The sequence below is a fragment of the Pinus tabuliformis genome, chromosome 6 (assembly GCF_031772625.1).
Source record: "Pinus tabuliformis cultivar Carrire ecotype Pingquan chromosome 6, CPIR1, whole genome shotgun sequence".
NCBI classification, from domain to species: Eukaryota; Viridiplantae; Streptophyta; class Pinopsida; order Pinales; family Pinaceae; genus Pinus; species Pinus tabuliformis.
The window spans coordinates 1,399,206,471-1,399,215,486 of NC_142292.1; the positions used below are offsets into that span (position 1 = coordinate 1,399,206,471).

Consider the following 9,016-nt stretch of genomic DNA (forward strand, 5'->3'; position numbering starts at 1 on the left):
ACAATTTTATTAAAATAATTAATTAGTTTTAATGGGTCCCTAAGTGTAAACTTAGGAAATTAAAATAATTAGTGGGTATTAATCTAATTGTGGGTGTAACTTCTAGAAGAATACGAGGATCAAGCAGAAATGATCTTAGCCATTGATTAGCTTCTAATTTGGGTCGTTGAATGTCAACGAGAAGATTATTTAAGAATGCCTGAGGGTCATTTGGAAAACATACAGAAAGTTGATCAGTCAGATCGAATCGCTGACCCAGAGAGCAGCACAATGATTTTGTGGTGATCGCGCAAAGAAGGGTGGAGATAGTTTTGGCTGGAGAATATTATCAGGAGCCAATAATACACAATAGAGAGGAAAATAAAGATGTAGAGGAGGCAACACAGTGCCCAATGAGGGTGATGCAGAGCCAGGAAGGGCTCATGCAAAGCAGCATAGTGCCTTCCAAGAAAAAGTCTAAGATTTTGCTGGGGATTTGACGTTCTGAGCTGGGAGGGCTGAAGTTGAAGCTCTTGAGAACAAATCGATCCAGCAAAGAGGTGATGCAGTGCCTCAAAGGCAGTGACGCAAGCCCATGCAGTGACTGCGTAGGGCAGCGCAGAGGTAGTCGGGGACTCATTGGTTCAGCTGTCGGATCAGTCGAGACTTGCAGTGTAGAGTGAGGTAATATCACTAATTTCTTCTGTCGAATGACATTATTTATATGAGATAGCCAACAAGGCATCCAAAGATTGTATTCAGAAATTACTACTACATAATAATAAAAACCCTCAGATATGTTGCATCGGTTTTCCCACATTGGGTTTTTCTGGGGGCTTTTGTCCAAAAACAACTATGTCACTTGTGTTGTATCTTTTTCTTGTTCAGTTTCTTGTTTCGGCATATTATTTTTAATAGTGAATGTTGCAGTTGTATTTACTTTGATATTTGCCGTAGAACACAGTAAATAACTTGTATGAATTAGCAAGTAGGAGAAGTAACATCAGTTTGTTGTAGTAGGGATTCCAGGTTTAGGAATTTTCACATGATACCATGTAGAAAATCCACGAAATTTTACAACTGCTAATATGAACAATCTGAAACTAATTTATTTTCATATAGACACATTTTCTCTACTTATTTTGCAACGGAATAAGAACATAAATAAATACATAATCACACCATTCAACAACACAACTTTTCTTAGGGAACCCAACTGGGAAAACCCTCCACTTGATTGAGAATTTTATTGATAGAAACTAAGAAATGGATCTCTTACAAATACAACTATTTCAATCTGAAAGACACACTTGTCTTTCTTGCTTGATCTAAGCTTGAAACTCTTGCAAGAAATGTTGATCATGTTGCCCTCTTCCCTTGCTTGATCTCTGATCTGAATTCCTAGTGCAAGAGCAAAGTAAATTTTCCTTCTACCAACTCACACAAGCCTCTCCTTGGTTCATTTTATCTCTCATAAGCTCTAAACACAACCTTGTGCAACCTTCTCACAACCCCGTGAGCTCTATTACCTTGTCTCACCAACTCATGCTCACAAGACACTGAATAATTATGTGCCTTCATCCTCCTTATAAGCATTGCAAATAGGCTAAATCTGGCAAGTTCTATTTTTGGAACTCAAACTAGTGATTGATGAGTTAACTAACTCATGCAACTCATCTTGCCTCAATTTAGAACTTGAGGCTCACTTGTTTGTCTTTTCCCAAAAATAACTCGCACTAGAAGACAACAAACTAAGCCTTCCACTTCTGCATATCAATCAAATTGCTTCATGAACTATCCAAACTTATAGTTATTCGCCTTGATTTTTAGGAATTTGTCCATTAGCTCCTAACTTATAGGAATTGGTTCCTAACTTATAGGAACTTGTGCATGCTAAGGAAAATTGCTTCTTGGTCTCTTTGACTAAGGCACAAGTCAAAGAAAGACCTTTCCCGGTACTATTTTCATCATTCTTTATATTATTTCTATAATTTGTGAATGCATACATCACATGGATTTCTCTCGTTTCTTACTATATCTAGAGTGTTGCCCACTTACAACTTATTTTATACAAATTTTAGAAAAGATTAATATGTTTTACATTTCTAAAACATTGTACTTCATTTCACATGCCCTTGTGACAATGGCATTGTAAGATTTTATTGGGTATCAAAGGCAATTTCAACCATTGAAAAAATCACTAAAATCATTATTCAAATTATTGAGTTCGTATAATAAACACTTACTACTAAAGTTTCTTTTTATTTTTTATTTCATTATAAATATAACTTCTAAAAATATGCATAACTATTTTTACACATATACCCCACATATATATATATATATATATATATATTATTTTATTTTTACATTTAATAGGTAGAAAATTTTGTGGATTTCTATCCTACCATAACATTCATTATTTCACATGATTCTTCATCCACACTTAATACTTTTAACATTCCCTTGCTCTATTTATAGGTATGCTAATACATATAAACTTTTGGCGGTTAAATTCTTATCAACTTTATGCATTTGATTCTTCATCCACACTTAATACTTTAACATTCCCTTGCTCTATCTATACGTATGCTAATACATATAAACTTTTGGCAGTTAAATTCTTATCAACTTTATGCATTTCCTCATTGTGTTTGAGAGATAATCGTATATAAACATGTGGTGATCAAACTTCTATATCATTATTTTATATATAAATATTAGATTTATAAATAGAAATATTTCTTTTTCATTTTAGACATTAATACATTTTATAGGGAAGAATATTAGTAAGATGATCAATGTTAATTAATAAAAATAAATCCATGGCCATGGCTAAGTGATCCGAATTTAAATGAAAAGATACCCGTGGACACATTTCTGTGATGAAGTTGCTTCTCTCACACTTTCAAGGTTCAGAAATTTAATGAGACGTTTCGTCATACTCTTCTTTTCACATTTTCAAGGTTAAGAAATTTAGTGAGACATTTATTTATATCTTCCATGAAGATGCTTCTCATACACTCTTTACATGTGTAAGATAAAAAAATCAGTGAGACATTTGCGTCACATCTTTCTTTTCATATTTTTAAGGTTAAAAAAGTTTAGTGAGACATATTTTTTATATTTTTTTTAATTGAAAATTCTATTTATTTCACAAAAGAGATATATATATGGAATAACAAAAAACAGGTGGTCTCACTCCAATCAGGTTTGTTGACCATTGTTTGCAACATGTGACAAAAATACAAAAAAAAAGACTAAGGATATCGTCCATAAACGGGAAGGCCAAAGACACCAAAAGACAAACAACACATAGAAAACACTTGAGGGTATGCTACTCATCCAACATGATGGACATTGGGTTATCCGGGGTTGTTCCTAGAGGAGGCGAAGGGTAGAAGTTGCACTGGACATGCCCTTCAAAGTGCGCCATCTGTGGGTTTTGGCCACGTCATACCACCACCACGCACTCTCTAACCTAGCACTAAAAGTAGTGCATCCTATCCAGGGTGGCCACCAACTCAGCATGTTCCTCCCTTCGGATCCTTTCAGCCGAATCCACCCGATCTAGCAAAGTTTGAATTAACTCGCAACAATTCTCCAGACAGTAGTGTCGAATTACCTGTGGGCTGGGAGTTGAACCTCTGTCAGACCCCCGACTAACCTTACCACCACACCACCATGTCGTTGAGGTCGCTGAGACCACCCTCCATGACGTGTCGCCTACTTGCTATCGCCGCGGCCACCACACGCTCCAACACCCATCTGTCGAGAGCGACCGACAATCTTGCCACCCCGGCGCATCCCAACTGCCACCATTCCCAGCTCCACAGATTGAATTAACCTGTCCTGGTCCCTGTGCCCCGCTGAGCCTGGCTTGGCAAGGAGGGAGGAACGCCCACGCCGAGGGGAAGGTCGCATGTTGAACAGACCAACAACACCACTACTTGTACCCAACTCAAGAGTGTCGGAGCCACCGACAACCTTCAGGGCTTGACCCACTGTAAATCGCTAAGACCGCCTCACCCAGAGCCCAAACCTCCCGTCACCCAAACTACTCCATAGACAACCACGTAGCAACCCGACTACTACCACTCCACCAATTATGCACTCCAAGTTTTCAGCCCTTCAGAGCGTCGAGAGCTTGAGCAAATAGAGATAGAATGGACAGGTTAATCTCACCCCTGGCCGAAGCTCCCCAAGGGGCCTCTCACAGACCACACCAGCATACCTCCACAGTAACCTTCAGGGAGGCAATTCTATTATCCCCATAACACACAAGAAAACACCCACTGAGACACAAGGCACGCCAATTCTCGATCCAAACACTTGAGACAGAGTATCCCACGCACAACCACCGCCACCCCCAACAACACCACCAACTATACCACCTCCAGCAACCTCCAGTGGACCAACAACTCACACCTTCTAAATTCCAACATAACCAGAAATACCAACTTACCTGAACCACCTTAGGCCGCACTGTGCATGCGCAGAAAATCACGGGGTGTCGCCTTTGGAGAAGAACAATGATAAATTTACACTACCAAGAGTCAAAGGGGAAGCTCAACAGCCGCCACCCTGCTCTAAAAATCCACCATCGTTGTTTTCGTTTGCTCGCAGAATACTAACCGGGAGCACAACACTGAACTAAAACGCCAACACCATAGTAATGAGTCATCCCACTCCTTAGATCTTTGTCATCCACACTTGCTGAAACATTAAAATGTTTCACACGAGCACCTTTACACCCTAGTGCACCGATTTAGACGAGAGGACAGAGAAACCGATCCTCCACCACACGACAATTATTTGCAATCATAAAACTCGATTTACCACATACTCACTCGATCAAAAATTTCTTTTCGCATTTTCAAAATCAAAAAATTTCACATTTTCAAAGTTAAAAAATTTAATGAAACATTTCTCAACATCTTTCTTTCAAAGCCAAAAAATTTAGTAGGATATTTCCCCTGCATCTCTCTTTACAAAATAAGCATAAATACATTGAATATTACTTCTATCAAAATTTTGTAGAAATCTATAAGCTATATTTACTCAATAATTTTAAATAAAAACCAAAATAAAAATAAAAAAATAAACACTTTAAAAATAATAAAATATTAATATTAATTTCATACTTTTGCTGGTTGATGCCTGTGAATCCTTTAATTCTTTTAAGAATGTTGCACTCACACAGTTCCGATCGGTTTTTCGACACGTATTCACTGAGTCTTTTAATTTCTTTAAAGGATGTTGCAGTCACAGAGTTTCGATCGGCTCTTCGACACATTATTCCCTCCTCCCCCTCCTAGAAAACTTGGTGTAACATTCAATTGATCATACATGGTTTCACCCACCTCTCATTGACCCGATGATACCAAATAATTCATTTCAAATTAGCGGAGAGCATTAATACAATTACGAAACGGAGGTCCAAGGATCGATTCCACTCACTATGCTTTCCTTCGCAACTTCGGTCAGCAATGACATTGAAACAACCGATCTGCGACAACGGTCGTGCGCTCCTTGCCCTCCTATCCACAAACCCTGACCGTAAGCGGAGCCCACCTGCTGTCCGAAGAAGGCCGTCTTACTTCCATTACAAGAAGCCGTCGCACTATTTCCCTTATTAATAAGATTTTGCCTCCAATGGCAATGCTGCACTGTCGCTGCTGCTGCTAACGCCATTGCGCCCAAACTCCTGCACAAAAAATGGCAACTTACATTAAATTTTCCCTTCAAGGCTTCAAAATGCAGAGGTGCTTAACACAAATAGCACAAACAAAGAAGTTAAAGTTTGCCATTGCCTGCAGAATTGGCAGGAGATTACTGAATTTAGAGAAAAATTGGATGGTTATCTCTGCTGCTGCAGGGGAAAATGAATGCTGAATGTGGATAGGTATGTATGTATAATGGTGGATGGTGAATGAAAAATAAATTTAGTATGAGTTGGACATTTCAATTTTGTCTCTGTGTTGTGTCGCAGAGGATGGGATTTAGGCTTTACCAAATCTCCGCCGCATGCTCTACTGTGAATGAGAACCGTCCATTGCCTCCAGTGGACGGGCCTTAGCACTTTGAACGTGAACATTTGCCGCTCTATTCGATTTTGCAATAGCTGACATAAGACAATGGAGTCTTCTTGTAAACCATAGTTGAAATATGTGGTGGAGATAATTGCATATTTTATACCAGCGACAGGTTATCTTTCTCATTATCAAATATATTTTGTTTTACTATCTCAGCAATATTTTATTTTATCATACCATTGCTGGTTAAATTGAAAGTCAGAAAAAGACACATGAATAATGTCAAGTTTTAAGAAAAGACAAAAGCACTTTATTATCCTGATGAAGGAAAAACAAAATCAAGAATGGTTAATAAGGGCGTAGTTAATGAAATAGTTATGATGGTATTTTTTTCTTCTTAATTTTAATTAAAAACTTGAATTTAAGTTATTTAAGGTGTAAAATTTAAGTATGTAGGGTTTTTTTAAGGTGTTAATCTATTTACAGGTTTAAAAATGTATTTTAAATAATAAGAAATCATAATTTTGTTTGTAAAAATGTATTTTAAATAACAAGAAATCATAATTTTGGTTTATATTGTATTTCCACAAAAAAATTATTTCATTTATAAGTTTAGACCGTTAATAATTAGAATTTATGTTTTTATATGTTAAATGTATATATTTTCACCATTACATTTTACAAATAAAAAAGACAAATAAATTATTTGATGTAAAATGTAAATCAAGTTTTGATTATTCATTTTTAATATATATAATTTGTTTTCATGAATATAAAAAATGCGAGTATATATTATTAGAATCTAGGATTTTTATTGTAAATTTGTTTCATTGGATGCATGAATGGGACCTAATTGTGATGAGATCGATCTGACCCAGATCGCATTTAGATTGATCATATAGCTTGGACATATAGAAATTGATTTTGTCCACTTAAATAATTTAGATTCATATTATGTAGGTGGTTATGGAATGTGGTCCCATAAATTTGGGTTTCATTTATATATATATATATATATGGTTTCAGCTATACATATATAAGATCTTATAAATTAGTTTATCATCTTTGAAGACATGCTTTTTGTGCTTAAGTGCTAAAGAGTCTTTATAGCATACATTCATGAGAGAAAGTGTATAGTATATAGTAAAAGGAGACGACTTTCATAATTTTTCCTTATATATGGATTTTCTAATATTTCATCATATAACCATAGTCAAATCCAGTTCTCATGTAGCATTAGATTTTTCTCCTCATCTTTCTCTAGAGCATGTTCCAATCAAATATTGATGCACTTATCTCTCTCTTTTCTAAATTTTTTGAGGTGTTATTGTATTAAAGATCTTCTTTCCCTACCTAATTTGATCACTCTATAAGTGTTAACATCAAAATTAAATTTAGGGGTTTCATCATAGACTCCAAGAGAAATAGATCACTTTCTTGCATGGGGGCTAGGTATTGTGTCAAATACTAAAGTGGACACACTAGTAGCCTGGTATCTCACCATACTAAGTTCCTACACTCAATCAAAAATTTATGTTCTATGAGACTCTTTAATTATCATCAAATCATATAATGGTCATAATTTCATGTCCACTCACTCCATCTCTCACATCATCCATAGCACTAAACTCCTCCTCAAGAAATTCCATGAAGCATACCACTTCCATGTCCTTTGAGATAACAATTCCTATGAAAATCAAAAGGCAAACAAAGAATCCTTTTTTGGTGAAGGAATTCTTCTTACAAACATAGAGTTTTATTTTTCGCCTTGTCTATGCATTCTTCCATGGTCTCCACTCACTCAAGGTGTCCCTATTTCCTAGTTAAAGGAATCTAATCCCTTCATGCTATGGTAAAGAAGTATGAAATAATACTAGACGATGCTTAAGAGGAAACATCACATGCTAACTTCACCATCATCAACTATAAAATAACATTGAATGTCATAAAATCTAATCATAAAAATGTGCATTTTTCACTTCATGGGAATATACAATATCACTTTTAATATTTTCAAACTTGTAAAGCTAGCACTCAGTTGCACTTTTTATTCCTACCATGATTAACAAAAAAACACATCACAAGATATTACCCTCCATATATTGAAGACCTAAAGACCTGGATAAACTTTCCTCTACAAATTTTCCCATAATCAAATAAACCCTTGCATGATGAGATAATACAACCTCAATGCTTTTACTTAAAACTTTAATTCTTTAGTATTTTATATTGTTTATATGTTTTTCCATTTTATATTCATATTGGAATAATTCTATCGGCCATACACCTATTGAACTTTGAAGAAGTACTCTTCATTTGTAATCCTAATATGCACTTTGCTTAAACTTTTTGAAAGTATTGTATGACAATAAACTCCCAATAACCATTTTGTACTATGTTAATGGACTTTAAATTTTAACCTTATGATACAAAATAGTAATCGTTTATGTTTTTAAAATGGAATAAAAAATGGAATCAAAGTGAAATTACACGTACCATTATGTTGAAAATTGGTACAACACTTATATATATATATATATAAAATCAGAGGTTGAATGTTTGCATTATTGGGATGTTAAAGCATTTTAACTATCCTATAGTTGTTGTTTATATGTGTGTTTAGGGTGAATAATAAAGCATCGGCCTATGTGGTTTATTTGTATGCATTTTATTCTAACTTTATCTATTTGTTGTTTCAAAGTTTTATAGTTTTTTAATATGGTATTGAAGCTCACATGGTATAAATGATTTTGCCAGAGATGTTTGTGATTATGGAGTTCCATGGACCATTTGTATATGTAGTTGTTTTTCATTTCTTTTATCATAGTTTGTTTTATTTTGTTGTTTAATAAGTGAAATCTATGTAACGAATGAGGCGTGTTGATGAAGTATTTTCATGTAGATAAATTGGTAACATTATTTTGGTATAAATGTTGGAAAATTTGCTTTCTTTATTGTGTAGATTACTTATTATTTGGGTGTATAATCTACATGTTCTCATG

At 35.2% G+C, this 9,016-nt stretch overlaps 1 protein-coding gene across 3 annotated transcripts in view; it reads right to left on the reverse strand.

The window, feature by feature from the left end:
* Positions 1-6,120, reverse strand: part of LOC149263877 (glucose-1-phosphate adenylyltransferase large subunit 3, chloroplastic/amyloplastic-like) — a 461,146-nt gene extending 455,026 nt beyond the window's left edge. For 2 of the 3 annotated variants that reach the window (XM_089426747.1, XM_089426742.1), the window contains exons 1-2: positions 5,793-5,950; positions 5,440-5,686 (exon numbers count right to left, since the gene is read on the reverse strand). In XM_089426747.1, the coding sequence (XP_089282873.1) occupies positions 5,440-5,673 (234 nt within the window). In that variant the 5' untranslated portion in view covers positions 5,674-5,686; positions 5,793-5,950. Of the gene's footprint in view, positions 1-5,439; positions 5,687-5,792; positions 5,951-5,992 lie in introns of those variants that run through there. The other variant, XM_089426745.1, reaches the window with a different exon arrangement.
* Positions 6,121-9,016: the final 2,896 nt, after the last annotated feature.